The 22,058-nt window shown below is 37.8% G+C and overlaps 1 protein-coding gene across 2 annotated transcripts; it reads left to right on the top strand.

Moving 5' to 3' along the window:
• Positions 1–597: 597 nt before the first annotated feature.
• dcbld2 (discoidin, CUB and LCCL domain containing 2) lies at positions 598–21,998 on the top strand. 2 transcript variants are annotated; one of them, XM_067443934.1, is made up of 15 exons: positions 598–905; positions 2,739–2,963; positions 3,687–3,821; positions 6,688–6,739; positions 6,818–6,890; positions 13,937–14,070; positions 15,243–15,283; positions 15,479–15,694; positions 15,789–15,913; positions 16,398–16,545; positions 16,627–16,749; positions 17,645–17,738; positions 17,921–17,967; positions 18,047–18,160; positions 18,254–21,998. In XM_067443934.1, the coding sequence occupies exons 1-15, from the start codon at positions 800–802 to the stop codon at positions 18,625–18,627; spliced, it is 2,007 nt and encodes a 668-aa protein (XP_067300035.1). In that variant the 5' UTR covers positions 598–799; the 3' UTR covers positions 18,628–21,998. The 2 variants fall into 2 exon arrangements, with proteins under 2 accessions (XP_067300035.1, XP_067300034.1); XM_067443933.1 differs by having other exon boundaries at positions 16,398–16,749.
• The last annotated feature ends 60 nt before the right edge of the window (positions 21,999–22,058 follow it).

Below are 22,058 nucleotides of genomic sequence, written 5' to 3'. Positions count from 1 at the left end.
CATCCTCATCATCATCCTCATCATCATCATCATCATCATCATCATAAAATATATGATTATTATTATTATTGTCAATATTTTTATTACTAGTAGCAGTAGTAGTAGTAAGCTTTAAAAGTATTTAAATGAAATGTCAGATATCTTATTAATACATAAGACTGAGAAAAATTTATTAAAATGTATTATTATTATTAGTAGGCTAGTAGTAGTAGTAGTAGTGAAATGCACAGCTTTAAAAGTATTTATAAATGTCAGATATCTAATTAATATACATAATAAGAACGACAATAATATATTAGAATGTATTATTATTATTAAAACAAATTTTGAATTAAAACACTATAAGGCCATATAAAATATCCATTTACGCACAGCTTTTAAAGTCTTCATATAAAACGTCTACCGTATAATTAATAATAATAAGAAATATTAATAATTTACTTTTACTTGTGTAAATAAATATTTGACATAACTTTGACATTTTGTTCGAGCATATATTTCAGTAACACAAGAAGAAACCATTATCACTCCTTATCCACAACAATGTATGGAATACCACAGAATTCCCATCTAGGGGCCGCTGTGTGGTAGGAGGAGCGGAAGTTGAGGAAGTCGTGTATTAGGTCGGGGGATGAAGAGCCCGTGTTTGTTCTAACTGTGCGCCGCTCAAGAGTTCAGGAAGCATCAATAAAACCATCCTGATACTAAACACACTCGCGCGCACTTATCGCGGTTGTGACGCGCGCGCGGCTGGATCAGGACACTTTTGCATTATGCATTCGGACTGCAGGCTGCTGGGATGGACGCGTCGGTAATGGTGGGCAGAGGGACCGGAGGGGCTGCGGTCTTCATCCTCATCGTCTTCATCGTACTCCTCGGTGCCAGAAGCTCGCGAGCGCAGAAGGGTACGTGATCTTCCGAGGGGGTTCAAGTTTTTAATGAGTTGGCAAACTTCTCCTAAAGTGCTACACCACCTCTGGTTTCGGGACGGATTGTGGTTTCACAACAAACTGTCGGGGTGTTGTGGTGTAGCGGTAACTGAAACGAGTGCTATTCTGAAAGATTGTAGGTTCAAACCCAGGCTCGGTTCATGACCAATCACAATTGTATGTTCGATCAAAACACTTATCCACACCAGTAACGAACCAAGACACTTTAACTAGCAGGAATAAATCTGTAATAAATTAAATGGGTAAGCACCTCGGCTAAATAACGGAGTTTGTGCTGAATAAGAGCGCGTGCATTCTTGCATTCTTACATTGTTGCTGTGCTACAGCTGGAGCAACAGAAGAACGTGATGACGCAACGCCTGACATGGGCCTCGCGCTGCCCCCGCTGCTTTCCCAAATATGTAGTGAGTTCATGTGCTGTCCAGTGTCAAGCTGCTCTGCTGCATTTAATCAGACTAAAAAAAATGTTGTCCTTCTCAGGTAATCCAAAGTTAACTCGGTCAGTTTTCGCCCATTAGTTTTACACATACAAAAACAATTCTTTGGCAAAGTATCATAAAAATATGCACACTCACTTGAGTTGAACATTACACATATATCAGTCCTCTAGAAAAAGATGTTTGATTCTAATCTACATTGAGGCTGCCATCTTGAGATCACACAATCTTTCATATAATTTGCTGGTACTAGTTATAAACAATTATTTTTCAATTCTTCAAACAACCACAAAAAGCCATTAATATTGTTATTAATGGCTTTTTTTTTTAGATGTGTTTCTAAACAGAAATGGGGTTTCAGATATAAACCTGCCCTGAGAAATATTCATCTGTGACAGAGTTTTCTGAAATAACTGACACAGTTATTTCAGTGTCACATGATCCTTCAGAAATCATTCTAATATGCTGGTTTGTTGCTCAAGAAACCTTTTGTATTATTATCAATTTTGAAAACAGTTCTGCTGCTTAATGTTTTTGTGGAAACCATGATACATTTTTAAGGGTTCTGTGATCTTGCATCCTCTGCAGCATTATACATGTATTTACTGTCACTTTGATCAATTTAATGAATCCTTGCTGAATAGAAGTATTAGTGAAATAAGAAATTTTCAGTGAAACATGACAACTTCTCATACCTGAAACAGTCTTCATTATTTTCTGGGCATAACACTTTGGAAATGTAAGGTTTGTGTGGGTGGAGTAACACTAAGGGAAACACTGAGTCTAAAGGTGTGTGTGCTGAGGGGGGGCAGTTGTTTTTGCTCCGGGGGTCTGAATATTGTCCAGCAAGGATTACGTAACAAGAGCGCAAGCTGAGTTTCATTCGGTGTGTAAATGCGTGACAGGCGGTGCAAGCAGCTGCAATGCAATGCGATCTCATCTCATCTCTCTGTCTCTCTCTTTCTCCCCTCTAATGATTCAACACTGATCTCTTTTGCACAATTTCCGAGCAAAACATTTCGCCAAATGAAGTTCAAATTGTATCTGTGCATTATTAAGACAACATCTGGTTACTTTCTGTTTGTCAAACCTTAGTGAAACTAAGTGAATGCAAATATAGGCTATCATCAAATTATGTTGATTTTACCTCATCCAGATATGCTAATTCCCAAAACACTAACAAAGATGCAATTATCTTTGCTTTTTTCTCATCTTTGGATATGTACCATTGATATATATTGGTTTTCTCGGAATAACATTTTAAGATCATGGTGCATGATGTATGCCTATGTCACAGTACATGTGAATCTGAGCTCTGCAGAGTGCTTGATCATTTCTGGATGTTTTTCAGGGGACGGCTGTGGACACACAGTGTTGGGTGTGGGCAGTGGGAGCCTGGCATCATTGGGGTACCCTCTGTCCTATCCCTCGCAATCTGTGTGTGAGTGGGAAATCAGCGTGACCACCGGACACACAGTCCTTGTGCGCATTGCGGATCTTGATATCGATACAAGCAATTGCCAGGTGTCTTACCTGCGACTTTATAATGGCATCGGATCAGGACGAACGGAAATTGGTGAGAAACTTTTATGGACTTGATTTGCATGTATTGTTTAATTTTGCTGCCCCATCTACCCAATTTCTCACTTATTGTACTTGCACTCTGAATTGCCTACTGTTGTTCTGTCTGCTCTTTTTGTCAATTGCCTTTATTGTTGTTTGTTTATTGTAAAGTGTCCTTGAGCTCTGGAAAGGCGCTATATAAATAAAACGTTATTATTATTATTATTATTTCCTGGTCCTCAGTCCCATTTGTACTTCTAATATAATCTAAAATGGAGAGAGAGGGTTACAACTTCATGTCTGGAAGAGAATGTTACTTGTTACTCAAAATTGGTTTACACATTGTAATATGTTGCCAGAGACTGTTGTTAAAGTCACTATGAAATCAAATGGTGTGGTTTTTAATAGAATATTGCAATGTTTGTTAACAAAATTCATGTGCCCTCATAATCTTTAATCAAAAATATTATTTTGCACTCATGAGATTGCATCAATTAGCAAACAACAATGATCCAATCAATTCCCAATGTCCAAAAATCAAGCCCTGCCCTAAATCTTATTCTTGTTCAAAAACCCGTTTCATTCTAATATACGTCAGAATGAGGAAGAAAAGATGTTTGAAGTTTCCATTTCATGTCAACTTTAAAAACATGTGTAAACAATGTTTTGTGTAATGTACAGAGTGTTGATAGAAGTAAATGGAAATTGAGAATTATTCTAATTTCTCTCTCTGCAGTGAAGTTCTGTGGTGGGAGAGAATGGAGAGATGCTGTCGAGTCGGAGGGGCATCAGGTCACAGTGCAGTTCATGAGTGGACCACACAACAATGGCCGTGGCCTCTTCCTCTCATACACCAGTATTCAGCACACAGGTAACCAATTCGGAACAGATTTTTGATACATTTATTGATAGTCTTCACTGCTTTCAAAACTTGTGTAGATACAGATTATGTACTATCATGGGTGGAACGCCACACAAAAATGATGGTTCAGTTTGGTATGTCTTCAGCACAGCAAGGGGAAAAACAACCCCTCTTTTTTATTAAACAGTGGTTTACTGAACAAACTATGCCTGTCTTTAAATAAATAAAAAAGTCAGTCAATATTGCTGGAACAGGCAGAAACGTACACTGCAGTTTATGGTGCTGCTCATATAAGTGGGGGAAGAGATTTGAAATGCTTCCTCTTTTAGGTACAAAATGTGTTGGCAAAATATGTTAAAATAAGATTAGAATTATTGCCTTTTTTTAATCAGGCATTTGTATATTGCAGTCTACTCTTCAGTCAGTGTCACACAAGCCTTCAGAAATCATTGTAGTATGCTGATTTGGTGCTCAGGAAACATTTCTTATTGTTATCAATGTTAATGATTGTGCTGCTTAATATGTTTGTGGAAAACATGACATTTTCTTTTCAACTTTCATTGATGAATAGGAAGTTCAAAAGAAACCGCATTTGTTTGAAATCTTTTTTTTCCTTCTTTTTTTTACATTATAAATGTCTTTTCTGTCACTTTTGATCAATTTAATGCGTCCTTGCTGTAGAATTGTATGCTTGTGATTGTATGAAATAGTGTTGAAGTGGGCTTGGTTGTCTCAGGACGCTCAAAGGAGCTGCTATGGAAACTGTGCTCGTTTTTGTCCAGATAAGAGTGAAGGACATCATGCGAAACTGATTATTTCTGAGTATGTTTCTGACTCTTGGGGTGTTAGGGTTTTCCCTGGTTCCAGGGTGCGTCCTGAGAGCCTATAAATGACATGCAGTTAATTTAACAGATGAGTCAATAATTTAAAGTCAATTGAAATGAAAGGAAGTTATGTAATGGCCATTGGTTCTTATGTCATACTGTACAAAGATGTCTTAGAGTTATAAATGCGTCCAAGCAACTGTATTTTTTTCCACTTTCTTACAAATGTGAACACTTTCCTGTGTGAAAAGTGGATTTCATGCTGCATAGGCGTTGTGGGTGTGATTTCTATCATATTCTTGTCCTTAGTTTTGGCTTGGGTCCCTCCCTTCAATGACTTTAGGATTTTTTTTCTTTACATTAGCTGGAAATCATGAGTCAGATCACTTAGAAAGTCGAGGTTATTTATATAGTGCTCTATACAAAACAAAATGCTTCAAATCGGTTTTAAAATAAACCAGTGTGATCATCTCAAATCAGTTCTAAGTAATAGCACACTTAAATACACTTAATGAAGAAAAATAACATCCATGTCTAGCATAAACAGATGGGTGTCAAAGTTAAGTATTTAGAGAAGTCCAAACTATACTTCAGCTTTTTATGCAAATGCTTAGTGTATATGCATAGAGTATACTTAATGTGCGCTCACGGCATGTCGAAATTACCGCTAACAGAAATGACAAGATTCCAAGTCGAGATTGTAAAAAGAGGTTCCGTCCTTGTGGACCACTTCCTTGTTGTATTGTAGTTTTGTCTACTGATTACTCAATTTACATCCATTCATTCTGGTGTTGATAATGTTGCCAAAGAATGCATAATCTGAGCAAAATTTGCTGAGTCAGTCTCTAATAATTTGTCGTTCTTCCATCTCGTCTGTTTCTTTTTTGATGGAGAAACAGTAGTCCGGTGCCATATGCCTGTGTGTGCATACTATTATATGCTATTAATGCACTGTGCACATACCCTAGCCTACACATAAGAAACATGGTATACTTTGGGCTTTAACCGATTATAGCTGTTTGCGTAACACACCCTTATGTACATGTAAAATCCAAAGCATACTTGTTTCAATTATTATGATCAAACTCTTAAGCATAAGATAAAGTAGGGCTATATTAAAAAAAAATAATGTCTAATGCTACAGGAAAGTTTCAGTTTGTGATTGTTGAAACTTTAGTGTAAGCACATTTGTGAAGGTGTTCTTTACAGCATTGTACATCATAAACCTCCAAATCATTGGAATCACAGCTGTGCACTTTTGTGTTTGATGTGTCTTAACAATGACATTTGCACTTTGACCTCTGGGGCTGTCTGAGGTCAGGGGTTTAACACTGCCATGTGGGAGCTACACCTGTTTACCCCAGTTGTGTGTGTGTGTGTGTGTGTGTGTGTGTGTGTGTGTGTGTGTGTGTGTGTGTGTGTGTGTGTGTGTGTGTGTGTGTGTGTGTGTGTGTGTGTGTGTGTGTGTGTGTGAGAGAGAGAGAGAGAGAGAGAGAGAGAGAGAGAGAGAGAGAGACAGTTAGAGAGAGAGAGAGAGAGAGAGAGAGAGAGAGAGAGAGAGAGAGAGAGAGAGAGAGAGAGAGAGAGAGAGAGAGAGAGAGAGAGAGAGAGAGAGAGAGAGAGAGAGAGAGAGAGAGATCATATTTCCCATGAGTCAGGAAAGAGACAGATGAATCTATGCTGTGGGTATGAGTAATGGGTACAATAACACCACAAAATATCTTGAACCTTAGATGCACACACACAGTCATACATACTCTAACAATTGTGGCTGGACGTTTTGCACCACTCATATTTTCTTCGGAAAAAGTAACGGATGTAAATCTAGTTGGTATTGATCTGTTCATTCAGATAGAGGCTTTTATCCACAAATATGAAACCCAATACACCAATCTGTTACACCACTTACTGAATGACCAGTGCGCACATAACGCAAATAAACGGCTGCATATTTTCCTTGTGTGGAAGGATGACATCAATCAATAGTTTCACCATGGCAACAGTCTAATGTGCTGCTTTATAAAATGCGTCTCTCTTTTCTCATCTTTCAGACCTCATCACCTGTCTGGAGAAAGGAGAGCACTTCAGTGAAGCGGAGTTCAGGTACCCACGTTTATAGCTGTGTGTGTGCGCGCATGTTCTTGTTTATGTGTGTCTCATTTTCCTGCCCTGAATTTGCAGTAAATTCTGTCCTGCTGGATGCCTGACTGATTTCGGAGAGGTTTCGGGAACCATACCACATGGATACAAAGATGTAAGTATGCCACTAGAGTAGATGTTAGATTAAAGGGTTCGTTCAGGCACAAATGGAAGTTCTGTCATTATTCAATCAGCCTTATGTTTTTCAAAACTTTTAACGTGACCATTAGCATATGAATATACCCAAACATGCAGCCTTTCAAAGTATACTCCATTTGATAATGTGCGCAAACACAGGTGGGCGACACATGCGCACTAGTATAAGGATTCATCCTTATTTAGTGTTTTTGCAATTTCTCTCCAGAAGCTATGAGCCATAAAAGTGTCTTTCTTTGTATTCTAAAGTCGTACTGTAGAGTTGCATGTATTATCCCCTCACTTTATCACTAATCTGTTGTTATTGCGGTCCAGGATGGGTTGTTGTTCCATCTTCCATCATCCCAGACTGTGAAACGCTGGCTGGGTCAAGTGTTGCCACTTTGTGGACAAAGTAATTAGGAGACATTTTTAGTAATTTGTTAATCCCAAAGTATACTTCAGTGTTGATGTGAATGCTAACAAATGTGTATAGTCGAATGCATAGTCTTTTAAAGTATATTGCATTTGATGGTCTGTGCAAACACAGACGCTTGACACGTGTACACTCAACAGGGCTTGGCAATGACTGCCCAATGGCCTAGGGCCAGCGTGAAATACACTCGGGCCAGTTGACGGAGCTGTCTCTTGCCCGATCGGGACAATGCTGCATCGTCACTGAAGTGACGATTTGCACATTTTTAAAGGAACACTCCACTTTTTTTGAAAATAGGCTCATTTTCCAAGTCCCTTAGAGTGAAACAGTTGAGTTTTACCCTTTCTGAATCCATTCAGCCGACCTCTGTATCTGGCGGTAGCACTTTTAGCATAGCTTAGCATACATCATTCAATCATATAGGTCCATTAGCATCAGTGATCAAAAAAATGACTTTTTTAGACCGTTATAGCTAGGAACTACTTTCTCATTCCGCCGTTATAGCTAGGAACTACTTTCTCATTCCGGCGTAGGAACTTTGCGGCTGTCATGGGTGTAGCGGCGCAAGCGTAGGAACTTTGCGGCTGTCATGGGTGTAGCGGCGCAATGATATTACACAGCGCCTTCTTCTGTCAACATAACCAGCATGACGATCTGCTTGCTCAAAGAGCGTGCGTTGTAACCATGGAGACGTTTGTGAGAGACGATTCAGAAGATATTTACAGATATTTGGTGCAGATCCTGAACTTTTGATCACTGATGCTAATGGACCTATATGATTCAATGATGTATGCTAAGCTATGCTAAAAGTGCTACCGCCAGATACAGAGGTCGGCTGAATGGATTCAGAAAGGGGGAAAATTAGCCTATTTTCCAAAAAAGTTGAGTGTTACTTTAAGCCTTGTCAACTTAAAAGTGCTCTAGATTGATTTGAAACAATATTTGAAATTGTTCTCTGATATCTAAATAAGAGGGTATGTGGCTTATTTAACGTCAAAAATTGTCCAGATATGGTTTTACAGGTCCATTTACAACCCTACAAATTGTTGTAGAAAGAAGCCACTCAAAATAGTCAGTGTCATGTTTACTACTCCCCCGCTGCAAAATAATCATACTGCAGTTCTCAAAAATGTATATTTATATAACAAATTGACTAAGCCTACTCAAAGGACTATCGTTACAACTTAGCTGGTGAAGAAGGTGACGTTAGCTACAATGGTCGACTGAGCGATCTGTAAGCAACTAAACAGTAGTAGTAAACGTAGTTAGCTTCTAAGTTATGTGTTAAAGATGAAATATAGGCTAATTTAGATTTCAATCTGTCAAAAGGGATCAGCATACGTATCTACTGTTGTATTTTATGACAACACTGGCAGGAAATATTATCTTTGACAAACTGTTATGTGTGCTACTTGGAATTTCCAATACTAGCATCTTGCGTAAGATCTAAACAACACAGAGGATATTATCGTAATGATGTCTTATTAAGAAACGTTCAATTTAATCAGAAATGGGTTCGACAGTCAAGAAGTGGATAAAACTACTTACTGTTTGCAGGAATACGGTTGGAATCGGCCCTTTCTTCAGTTTTAAACGCTGAGCGAATCCTGCTATATTGCCCCAGGTTAGAAAAACTCTCCATGGTAAAATGGGCAGAGCAAACGAAAAACTTTGAATTAAATTGTTGCGGTATCCGATTGTAAATAAACATCAACCATGACTGTTGATATTTTTTATCTGTGGGAAGGAAAAGTCCTCACGTCCCCTGCACAGCCTGGAACATGACATTTGTGTCCATGATCTGCCGTTTTCGCTATCCTCGCGTGACGCTTGTTTATCTGCTGATCTCCCAACGTTTTTTTTCGTGCTATTGCTTACAGTTTGTTTTTTTACAAATCTCCTTAAAGGTGCACTGTTTAGTATTTTTGCAGTAAAATATCCAAAAACCACTAGGCCAGTGTTATATATTTTGTTCAGGTTAGTTTGTACAATATCCCAAATGTTTTCAACTATTTGTAAATTGTGAGAAAATTGCTATTTTAACCAAGGAGCCGGGACATCTAAGGGAGTCGCCTGTCAATTGCGTCATGTCTGCGTTACCCTTGGTTTCTTATTTGGCATAAACGCTTTACTCTTAGCAGTGTGCAACAAGTTTCACAGCAACCGCTGAGCGAACGCACAGAGTAACGTCATAAAATAATTTTAAACACACTTAAATGTATCTAATATGATAAACAGAGCTGCGTTACCTCATACTTATGACCGGAAAAGCATAAATGCTGCCTGCGACTGTCCCGTCATAATAAAAGTCCCGTTGCTCACAAGCCATGTGTTTGCGTAACAATTACTCCAGTGGCCTTGCTCAGCTCCCTCAACACTCGGTCCTGCTCTGCTTCATTCTACAGCTATGTTAATAACCGCATCCATGAACATAATTTCTGCCCGAGTCCTATTTTCCACGGGCTGTGAGGTAAAAAACTAAATGTCCCAAGATTCTGAGCTCAAACTTCTAAGCATCAAACTACGCCTTTGTTTTGAATAGGCGCCCTCTAGCGGACGGAAAAATGACATAGTGCAGCTTTAACTACTTTTGTTGTAACTTTTTTTTAAGGTTACATGGATCTAGCAATAACTAGACCTTTTTTTTTTTTTTTTTTTTTTTTTTTTTTTTTTTTTTTTTTGATGACTTTTTTTGTGGTGGGATCAGTGAAAATTTTGGTAGGGTTAATACAAATTGGACCAACTAAGAAAAATAGAAAAAATCCTAAGTGTTGAACCCTGGAAAGTTTTTTTGTGGTGGGATCAGTGAAAATTTTGGTAGGGTTAATACAAATTGGACCAACTAAGAAAAATAGAAAAAATCCTAAGTGTTGAACCCTGGAAAGTTTTTATCTTTGACCAGTGTCTGTGCTACTTCTCTCCAGAATGACTGATACAAATGTACTTTTTTAAACTAGCATTGTGTGTATCTCTTAATTCCCCTCACACAAGCATTTGTCAACGTGACCGCCAATTGTTGTTATGGTCTTGTGTAGTTTGTAGTTGTTGTTCTGTTCCCTTTATTTTTTCCAATTGTAAAACCACTTTTGGGCCACTCTTGGCATCTTGTAGAAAAACGAATTAGTGCAAAAATTAAGACACACATGCAAATTAAGTATAGAGAAAAATCTGGCTGTGCACATAAAATTTGAGCATACTGATGATCACATGCACTGTATGAATACCCCAGCATACACATACAAACCAAGAATACTTTAACTTTAGTTGCTCTTTTCATGCTGCTATATTGAATGGGGGTCAACTCTTCTTAACTCATCTTAAATGTGCTCCCTTTGACGTATGCACTATATTCCAAGTCTTCTTGTGCTGTACTAAAAAACGACTAAATTTTCTCTTCCAGTGAGCTCCACTTTTGTGGAAAACCACTGTGACCAGATTGAGTCGTTGAGTTCACTGAAAATATCTGACTCAGACAAACCAGACACCGCTCAGGGACACAAATGCGGGTGCTCTTGCTTCTTCATTATATGATTTGTTTATCCTTTTTAACTGGTGATTTGGTTATTGCTCTTTAAAGTAAAATATTCTCTATGGAATCATTTTATACATTTTTTGTATTGTTGGTCATTGAAAACATTGATAGCTACAGAAAATGGTCTTTCGGGCTCTTGAGGTTGCACAATTGCACAGATTATCAATTCTATCGTGTAATGTTGAACTATTTGTTCATACTTCAAAGCAATGGCATATTTTAAACACTTATTCAGTTTAGCATTTCTGCCAGCTTTCTTACCAGGCTTCAATTGTAAGCGCATCGCCAATAAATGTTTTTACAAATGAAGTCAAAATTATTGTCGGTGGTAAACAAAAGCATGCTGTAGATGCTGTCAGTTGTATTTTACAGCAGAATATTTCTTTAAGAGGGACCACACTGTCTTTGCTGTACATTAGGTCATTTCTGATGAGCTCATCACTGCTTTAATGCTTCCTGCTTGCGTTTAAACGCGACGATTTCACATGTGAATTTGTCCGTTTGAACACAACAGGCAATTGTCTTCTGAGAACACGTTTCAAGCTTGAATGTGGTTGAGTTTGAGGGAAAGACAAAGCGAGAAGCAGGCGTTCTTTTGAAGTTGAGTCATTTGTAAATGATTCTGTGTGTCACTTTCAGAGCGCTTGGTCTCCTAGGGGCGTGTTGGTATGCGCGTCTGTGTGTTTGGATGTATGTGCGCTTGTTTTTATGTGTGTATGACAGCGTGTTTCTCAGGGAGATGTTAGATCAGGTTTGGCTGAATGGTTTTCTAATGCAGACCAGCTGACAACAGTCTTGTTTCTCAGCTCAGATACACCCTCCGAATTAGTGTGGGGCCCATATGACGCCTTGTGAATGTGCGCGTGCATGCGTGTGTGTGAGAGAGTGTGTGCCACGTTTTTTTGTGTGGCTAGAGCAGTGTTTTATTTTGCCCAGAGGAAGTGGTGTATGTTTGTGGTGTCGTTGTGTGGGTGTTGAGAGTTTGCCTAGTGTGTGTGGGTGTTGAGAGTTTGTCTAGTGTTTGTGGTCTCTTATTGGTTTGGCGTGCGTGTGTGTGTGTGCGTGTGTGTGTGTGTGTGTGTGTGTGTGTGTGTGTGTGTGTGTGTGTGTGTGTGTGTGTGTGTGTGTGTGTGTGTGTGTGTGTGTGTGAGTGAGAGAGAGAGAGAGAGTGTGTGTGTGAGATCAGAACATTTTTCCCCATTTTTTTTTAAACTAGCAATTTTACTGTTATTTCAGTGCTGGGCAGCAAGTGGCTCTGGCCATGTTCACACTGCAGTGCAGATAAATGCAGTTGTCTATTCTGAGTGCTTTAAGTCCTCCCGCCTGAGTTTGAAAGTTGTGATTTTACCATGATGTGCATTCGAGTGTCACTGTGAAACATAAACACGCATCTGTGGATCAGATTGTTTGAAAGTGTTTATTAGGAGTGTTTTTCTTTCTGACAGGCTTATAAGACTGATTTAAATGCCTCTGATTCTATTGCTTTCACATGCACTACAGACATTTTTAGCCTTAACTGAAGTGTTCAGTCTTGATTATTTATTTGATTAATTTGGACACATAGACAACTTATCAAGAAAGACATGAAGCTTTTAAAGCTCTAATTCAACAAAATTGAGGAAAGGATGCACATTAGGTGTGTAAATGATTCTTGCATTTAGTCCTTTATGTGCTGCCACAGCAGATGGCAAATGTGGTACATTTCCTGTCACCTCATAAGCTGCTAAATGAGTTGTATTTTCTGGCGAGCTTTTTTGCTTTTCTTCTTCAATAGTCCCCTAAATGCATGCAGAATAACACTGTATAACATTCACAACTGAAACCTAACTCCAATACCAAGTTGGATATGAATTGATTCTTTAAGTGTATACAGAGTGATGAGTACAAAAAAAAAATGAAACATTTCGTAATTTATTGATTCTGCCTCATTTCATTCCAAACCTGTCTGACTGTCTGTTGTTGTTTTTTTTTTTTTTTTGTGTGCGGAAAAAAATATGTTTTTAAAAAAGTATATACAATAAAAATCTATAGGGTCCAATCTTGTTTTACATTCCATTAGCATTCATTATATGGACAAAAATGGTTGAAACAATATTCTAAACATCTAATTTATCTTGTTATACATGTTATACATATATCTATTATACATGTTTGGAATGACATGAGAGAGAGTAAATGATTTCAGAATTTCTAGTTTTAATTTTGCTTTAATGAGCAGTAATCAGCTGTAGGTTACTAAGAATTACTAGGTGATAATAATAAAACGTTTCGGGTCTCTAATGTTAATTTGTTGAAAAACACTTCATATGTTGCTATGGTTTTCACTGTCAAAATCCCTGAGTTTAAGGGAGCTAATAGTTTCTCTTGTACACAAACAGAAAGATCATTTAATAAGGAGATTAATTCCTGTAAATAAACTACCAGTCAAAAGTTTGGGCTCAATGGGTTTTAAATATTATTTTTGGTATTTTGGCTTACCAAGCCTGCATATTATTATTATTATTATTATTATTATTATTATTGTTATTATTATTATTACATGTTTTAAAACTGGAGAAACAGAATTTTCCCAATCCATTACTCCAGTGTCACATGATCCTTCAAAAGTCATTGTATTATGCAAATTCTGTTGCACTTGAACATTATTATTGTCAATGTTCAAAACAGCTGCTTAATATTTTTTTATTATCTATGGTAGATTTTTTTTCTGAATTCTTTGATGAATGGAAAGGTAAAAAATTCAGCTTTTACTTGAAATGGGATATCTTATGTAACATCTTTAAATAAAAAAAAACTGACCCTAAACTTTTGAACAGTATGCGTTTGTCATTTCTAAAACTTTACGATGTGTATGTGGCCTGTGAGAACTCTGTGTCTCTAAACTCTGCATGAAGTTCCTCTAATGAATCATCCATCATTCTTTATCACAGTGGCATAAATGATACCACTGCAGTTCTGCTTCAAGGATGTGACCTCACCATGCCAAGTCACAGCATGTGGGTTTAAGGTGTACGAGTCAGTGTCAGCTGTCTTAATGTCTCACCGTCTCTTTCTGCAGTCTTCTCCACTCTGTCTGGCCGGTATTCATGCGGGTGTGGTCTCCAACACTCTGGGGGGGCAAATCAGTGTGGTCAGCAGCAAAGGCATCCCACACTACGAAAGCTCACTGGCTAACAATGTGACATCTGTGCCGTGAGTAACCCATTTGCATTCTTGCTTGCTTTCTTTATGGGAAAATCTATTTCATTTGAATATTAGGCTTTCAAGGCATTGCATTTTTTAAATATTTCTAAACATTGTTTTCTTATTCTTGTGTGTACTGCTAATGCAGGTTTTTTTATGTCAAGCACCACAAAATGTGCTGATTCATTTATTTATTATATGCAGTCAAACCAAAAATGATTCAGACACCAGATTTCAGTGGTTGCAGGACACTATAGTTCATTTATGTAAGTGAGGATAGCAAAATAAAGTCAACTGTGACACATTATAACCAAATATTCTTCATACAGTGGGATACCAGTAAAATTGGTAAAGATTTGGGACTAAAATTATTCCGACACTTTGATCTGACCATGTTTTACTGAAGTGTTTTTTCTTTAATTGCTAATGTGATCTTTTACACCACAGACTAGTCAAAATGAATCATTGCTTGGTAATTGTTTGACCTAAATTGGTATTATCAATTTGTTTTCTTAATTTGAACAGGTGATTGGTTGATTTATATCCATTGCATACCTTTCTATCAGTTATCTGACATTATTTATATTAATTGTGTTGAAGGTGTCTGAACATATTTTGGTTTGTATATGTATATACAGTTTTTATATAGTCTTTCTAGAACTTGTAATTACAAGTTGGAAGGCATTTTATGAGCAAGCTTTTATGAAATCTATAGTCATATATTACACACTTATTTTGCAAGAGAATATAGAGGTGAATTAATGTAGTGATTTAAGTACTGTCATAAACATCAAAGCAGCACATGGATCCATCTTGGCATTATGAATCGTTTGTTGCCATAGAAACAGATACTTTGAGTCACAGGACCCGAACTGCTCTGAATTGTCATCTGGTAATTATGGTAATTCCGACATGACGTTAACACAGCATAAGTGACAGCTTAACATTTGCATACTGGATGCATTTATTTGCAACCCTCTATAGCCTACACTGCAAAAATTTAGCGTTGCGTGTTTATTCTCATGTACAAATGCATGCTGTAAAATGAAAGAGAACTGTTTTTTTTCCTTCTATGTAATAAAGTGATTGATTGGTAGACAGAATTATTTCTCTGTGCCAATCTATGTAATACATTGATTGGCAGACAGAATTATAGCTCTATGTATTTCTTCCTCTTACAGTGGAAATCTCTCCCCCAGCCTTTTTACTTTCAAGACGAGCGGTGAGTGAATCAGTAATGCATCAAACCTTTTGTCTTTTCTCTATTTATTGGATGTGCAGTACCCTCCAGAAACCAAAAATATTTATATAACTTGATTTAATAAAGAAGTTTGTTCTTCATTCCTGTCACTTCAAAAGAAATGACCTACACCTTGATGATCTAATAATAGAAACTTTCATTTTCTCTCTCTGTAAGGTTGCTATGGCACTTTGGGTTTGGAGTCGGGGGTGGTCAGCGACTCTCAGATCACAGCCTCGTCAGAGTGGGAATGGGGCGGTCATGGAAAGGAACCCACTGTCTGGGGCCCCACAGGGGTCCGCCTCAAAACACCGGGACGTCCGTGGGCAGCAGCCAACAGCGACATAAAAGAATGGATTCAAGTGGACCTGAAGAAAGAGAAAAAAATAACAGGTAGAGTTTGGTGTATGAGAGAGAAAATATCAGATCAGTGTGTTTTCATTAACCATATGTCTTGATTAATCAGTCCGTCGAATCTACTCCTCAGGTATTATGACCACTGGCTCCACCCTCCCAGAATATCAGTTTTACATTTCATCCTATGAGGTGTTATATAGCCATGATGGACAGCAATGGAAACCCTACAAAGAAATGGGATCAGATAAAAACAAGGTATGGAGGATTATCTTTGTACTCTGGAGGATGTAATACTCATATAATAAATACCTTTTTCTTGTCCCATCCACCATCTTGACTTATATATAACTCTTTTTTTTTTACAATTGAATTTGGCCAAAACATCCTATCTTAAAACGCAGCATAAGTTGACTAACATATCCAGCTCAGTAGGTTTTAAAACAGAGCATGTGTTTTGTTGTCTGTTCTTCCCAGTGTTTGGGGGTATTAGGCGGTCGTATTGTGACTGCTGCAGAATGACATCACTCTTTGTATATTTCCAGGAAAAAGGGTTTTACATTCCTGTGGTTTAAGGAGCTTGAAATTAAAGTGCACTCTGTGGTCATTAATAATGAATGTCCATCGACTGTCAGGGAGCTTAACGAGAAGCACATTGATTGGGCGTAAATAAGATAGACCTTGGTCTGAGGCCAAATGTTCTTTGTTGCCAAGAAGATGTGTCCTTGTGTCTCTGAAACAGATTTTCCAAGGAAACACCAACTATTTCCAGGAGGTGCGGAACAACTTTATTCCTCCAATTGAAGCACGGTTGATCAGAATAAGTCCCATTCAGTGGCACCAGAGGATTGCTCTTAAAATGGAGCTGCTGGGCTGCCAACCGCATACAGGTGAGACTAATCTGAGAAATCTGTCTCCGATTTGGCTAATTAGCCGTGCTAAACATGATTGGATCTCTTTCTGTTGGTCAGCGATTCCGAGAATCTTCCATCCAGCTCCCCCTCGCAGAAAAAGCACAGTGTCCCCCCTACAGGAGAGGACGACACACACGCCCAACATCCGAAACACCACCATGCCTCCGCACTCTCATGATGGTGAAAACATTCTTCATTCAGTAAATTAACATACGAGCTAATGGGTTTCCTTGCCGTGCATATAGGCAATCGCATCTACTTTCTAAGGGGCAATTTGTTTAAAAATGCAAGATGCAGCACTGTGAAATAAAAAAATGTCACATTCTTTTTTTTAAAAGTTGAATTAATTACTTTTAAATTGAGCACCATGTTTTTAGAACTCTGTTAAACATGTCCATCTAGCACATGTTTACATAGAAAAACAATGGAAAAGCAGCACGGTGGAGTGCAAACCTAGTGAAATGGAATCTCATAAAAACTGATTTAAGATGTTTTATATAGACAGCCTGCTCACTTTCTACACTAAAAGTGCTTCTCATGTGAAGTGCATTTATTTAGGGTCTACTGAGGATTCTCATTTCAGGATAACTAGGTTAACAACTCTTAAGAACAAAAAATATAAACCACATGCAAAAATTGGGTGAAGTTGTCCATTCCTAGTTGAATCTATCTATCAATACTGTTTATCCTAAATACAATATTTGTAATTAATATAATCAATCCTTAAATCAATGTCATGCATGAACATTTCTGAATTGATTTCTGGGATTGCCTTATCAACAAAGTACACAAACAGTGTAACCTAAGATGCACAATTTATTGGTACTATGGTTTATAGGCTGTTAGTTTTTTTTTCTTCTGTATTTTTCAGTATCATTTGATATTTAACTGTGCATGGTTATTTCCCAATTTAATATTTAGAGTACCTTTGCCATCAACTTAGTCACTTAAAGTTGATATTTAAACTACTCATTTAATAACACTGTTAAATGTTATCTTTAACAAATCTCAAATGTGTGTGAATGCCGTTCTAACGCTAGATTCATGTTATTAATGTGCTGTGTAAATGTTACAGAGGTGGCGCTGGTGGCAGTGTTGGTCCCTGTATTAGTGGTGATTCTGACAACGTCGGTGTTAGTGATGGTGTGCTCGTGGCTGTGGAAGAACAGGTCAGTAAAAAAAAAAACTTGTAGGCATTTTATGGCATCTGAATGTTAAAACTAAATTACCAGCTAAAATATTTCAGCCTCATTTTAAAATCTTGTTGTTCCTGAAAATTTTAACTAGATGCAAGTAGGCGTAAAATACTACTGGTTTCAGATATGTTCACCATCTTTATTCAAACCTGCAGAAAAAGCCCAGAGGTGACTTATGACCTTCCACACTGGGAGCGCACAGGTGCGTCTGTTCTCTCTTCTTTCCTCCCAAGTATCTTCACCTACATGAATTATTAAATGTGTGTGAATGTGTGTTTTAGTGTGGTGGAAGAGCATGAAACAGTTGTTGCCCTCTAAGCTAGATGGAGACGACTGTGTCCGTTACAGCTCCACGGCAAGAGTGGACCACCAGAGACCCCGAGTGGAGCCCGCAGGTACACATACAAACAAACAAACTGTTAAACTTAGTGTTATGTTCTCCAATAACCCCTTTAACAATCTGTTTTCTACCGTTCCCGTCTGCGTAGAATATGCCCAGCCGCTTGTCACCGGTACCATGGCCTCTCTCGGACAAAGGTCAACATTTAAACCTGAAGAGGCCGATGCCCCCGAGTATGATGCACCTATTCCCCCGGAACATTACCATGCTTACGCTGAGCCCCTTCCTGCTTCTGGCACTGAATACGCTACGCCAATCATGATTGACAGGGCTAACCACCTATCAGGCGGCACTCTGCCATTCAGGGGCCGTGGTTTAGTGTCTCGGACAGACAGCAGCCAATCAGCAAGCTCAGCCTACGACACACCTAAGAGCGCATCTGACCAAGTCACACCCACAGAGGGACAGATGTACCAAGTACCACAGAATACCCACAATGCACCGTGTCAGAAAATAGACTGACCAATCACAGAAAAGTGGACCCTTTTGGAAACCCTCAGCTGAACACTACCTTTCCTAGATCAGATCAGAATGTGCGCAAACGTGCCGCTCCTAGCCATCTCAAAACTGTACGCTGCGCAAGTCCTATCACTGAAATAACACAAAGGAATGTCAGGAGAGAGAACAGCAGAGATCTCGTTACACTACTGTGTTTGGTGGGTGTTTTGTATGTTCATATGTCTAAATGTGTGTGAACGAGTGCATATATGTGACTGCTCTGCTATCAAACTGTGAGTCTTTATATATCTGTGCATTTTTCTGAGAGCGGAGATGTATTCATCTCAATCGCTCATTGTAAGGCACATGTTTCCCCCTTAGGCAAAGATATCTTCAACAAAACCGCCCTCATGCAGAATAACAAATGATCGAATTTTAAATGAATCGACAAACACTTTCATAACACTGTGATTCACTGTCATTTTGCACTGTTGTATTGTATTCTGCTGTTACATAGGTGCCTTTGTGACATAGCAACACACGCCTGTGCTGGTTTCAAATCCTTCTGTTCCAAATCCTAGTGAGTTAACTTGCTTTGTACTGCCTTAATAGACAGCTGCCTTGATAATGCAGCATACCAACATATAGGGGTGCAAATTAAACATTTTATCATAATTTAACATTGATTCTCTTAGATATTTACCAATACCTCTAAACATGCTCCGATACATTCACAATTCGATGAGATGGAGGTCTGCGATCAATTATTGATATTATATGCCTATTTTAGAAACCAATTAAAAACATTTTGTTCTTCGTAAATTTACAAATGCAACCAAAATATAACATTAAAATTTTATTTAACTCTGTAAAACTTGCAAATATTATATCCCAAATGGGACATCCACAACAACAACAAAAATACACTTATTTTTTTCAATGAATATAGATTAGTTTTTAATGAAAATCATTATTTGCTTAGGCCATGAGAAGCTATGACAACAGTCAAGGAAGACTTTCAGTTTTCTGTGCTCCCCAAAATGTGCAAATCCCCATTAGGACAAAATGAGGTACTCCAGTTGTTTGAAAAAAATATATGTATTAAAATGCATATTAAAAACATAAATCAATCAAAAGTAAGGCTAAAACTCATGGAATATATGACCGCTCTGTTCTAAAAATAAATAGATGTCAAATTGTAAGTGTCAAACACATCTTATGATATAGGCTATATTTTGTATTTGTATTTTCAGTTTTTTGCATTGTCTTTTGTTATTAGTCATTTGATCGATGCAGCGATACAACCCTACTAACTTTACATTTACATGTATGCATTTAGCAGATGCTTTTATCCAAAACTTAAGCCTGGAATACACTACATGACTTTTACGAGTATTTTTGCACCAATTTGCAGTCTGGATGCATGAATGCTAGTTGCCGGAATTAAGAGCCAGTCTGCAGATTTAAGCTGACAGATTTCACAGAAAATTGTGTGGTCTATGGGGGCCAGACTTTTTATCTTTTAGACAGATTTTGTTTTTGCTTCCGACTTTAACTGCATCCAGTCAGAGGATATCAAACATGATATTTTGTACTGATTTTATATCACATATTGTTTGTTTTCATTTGTCATGCAATTCCTAGCAGCGAGGCAACCGTTTCTGCTTTCCGAGTTTGTTGTGTTCAAAATTACAAAGCTGATAAGTATATATGATAACTAGTTTTAAAACCTGTTCCGTTATGAAAAGCGTGTAGTGTATTCCAGCCTTTAGATATCATGCTTTAGAAAGGCAGCGTCTTGCCTACTCACAATTAATAGTTTATTGTTAGCATGTTGCTAAGCTAACGCCTCAGTAATCTAAAAAGCACACAAATACACTGTACACCAAATACTTGTCAAAATGTTCTAGTTTGTATTAATACATTTCAGTATTGAATGATGTAGTTCTTTAAAATCATCAGAACATTTGTCTCCACTCGTCCGCCATCTTGGATTAATTTGCTTATTGATGTCATTGCCTGGCATTTGGAGAAAAATTATTTGGAGCATGACTGTGATGCCTTAAAATGCTGTCTTGGTAGGCAGCTCACAAGGTTTTGGAACATGTTTTTTTGTTGTTGTTGTTTTTTGCATCATTTAGTTAAGTCTGAATTAATGAAAGTAGGACAGATTGACAAACATTTATTCAGCACAGGAACTAGCAAGGCCTTTTGTTAAGTCTAAATTAGAGATGTCGGCACTTTATTTTACGGTCATGTTCCCCATGTACATACTATGTACTCATAGTAATTACAATAACTGGGTAACTAGGTACTAACCCTGAACTTACCCCTAAACCTAACCTTAATCTATTTAATTATCTTATATTAACCAGTACTTTCTTAGGTAAGCACACTGTAAGTACATGTAAGTGCACATTCTGTAAAATAAAGTGCAACCAGACAGATTGACAAACATTTATTTGCCAAAGGAACTAGCAAGACCTTTCTTATAAAAAAAAAAAAAAGTGGTACAGCAATGTTGCTGGTGCTGCATTTTCAAATTCCATGGAAAAGTCCTCTTTGCATGACTGCGCATAGACATTTATGCCAAATACAGGCCTATCTTTAGTCATGCACATGAACATCTGTGTCATGCAAAGATCCATTTCTTCCTGCTGATGTGTTTTGCATTAATTCTCCCAAACCACTAACAGGTCAAGTTTAAGCTACCAAGCATGCACTGCTTCCATGTGACACTGTCCTAGTGGATACTTTACGAAAGGTGACACTTTAGTGGTCAAAGGTTGAAGAGCAAAATACAGGATGCCAACATTCTTGCCAATAATAGGATTCACTCTGTGCCAAGTTGTCTTTATATCTTGTATGTTTTTTGTTTTGTTTTGGATTGTTGACTTGAAGACCAAACAACCTGATGGATAATCAGTCCAAACATGTTATTAGACCAAACGTTGCCTCACGCTATGGAATTTTGAGACCAGGATGTTGCATGTTCAAACTCAGATTTGTACACTGTTTCATTTGTCATTTACTACAATATCTGACAAGTCATATTTCGGTACTTACGTTAGTTTACTGGCTTAGAGCAAAGAAATGTCCACAGTGATGCACTATGGACGTGTGTGTGTTTCAATGTCCTGTGAGTTTAAAAGTATACCAGATTCAGTCGTGTTTGTGCATGTCTGCTTATAGTTTTTGAAATCTGATCAGAGTTGTATGTAATGTGTTTCTGTGCACTGTATCCACAAGCCTGTGTGTGTTCATGTTTGTCTGCCGTTCACTGTACATCTGTCTCTAAATGATGATTGGTACTGTAGATTGATTGTATAGAAAAACAATTTTAAATTTTAAATTGAAGTTTTATTAAAAAATAAAATGCAATTACAAAAAATTTATTTTTCGAGCAGTGAATTACTGGGCTGCCTACAAATCCTGGCCTTTTAATTTATGCTGCA

The sequence above is a fragment of the Pseudorasbora parva genome, chromosome 5, assembly GCF_024679245.1.
Source record: "Pseudorasbora parva isolate DD20220531a chromosome 5, ASM2467924v1, whole genome shotgun sequence".
Classification (NCBI taxonomy): domain Eukaryota; kingdom Metazoa; phylum Chordata; class Actinopteri; order Cypriniformes; family Gobionidae; genus Pseudorasbora; species Pseudorasbora parva.
Note: the sequence above shows the minus strand (reverse complement) of the source record. Positions and strands in the feature narration are given on the sequence as shown.

Bases quoted from the DNA above. Each gene is read 5' to 3' on its own strand.
- dcbld2 (XM_067443933.1), top strand. From the start codon at position 800: ATGGACGCGTCGGTAATGGTGGGCAGAGGGACCGGAGGGGCTGCGGTC. The intron at 3,822-6,687 runs GTAACCAATTCG...CTCATCTTTCAG, and splicing joins CACCAGTATTCAGCACACAG to ACCTCATCACCTGTCTGGAG. The intron at 16,750-17,644 runs GTGAAAACATTC...TAAATGTTACAG, and splicing joins GCCTCCGCACTCTCATGATG to AGGTGGCGCTGGTGGCAGTG.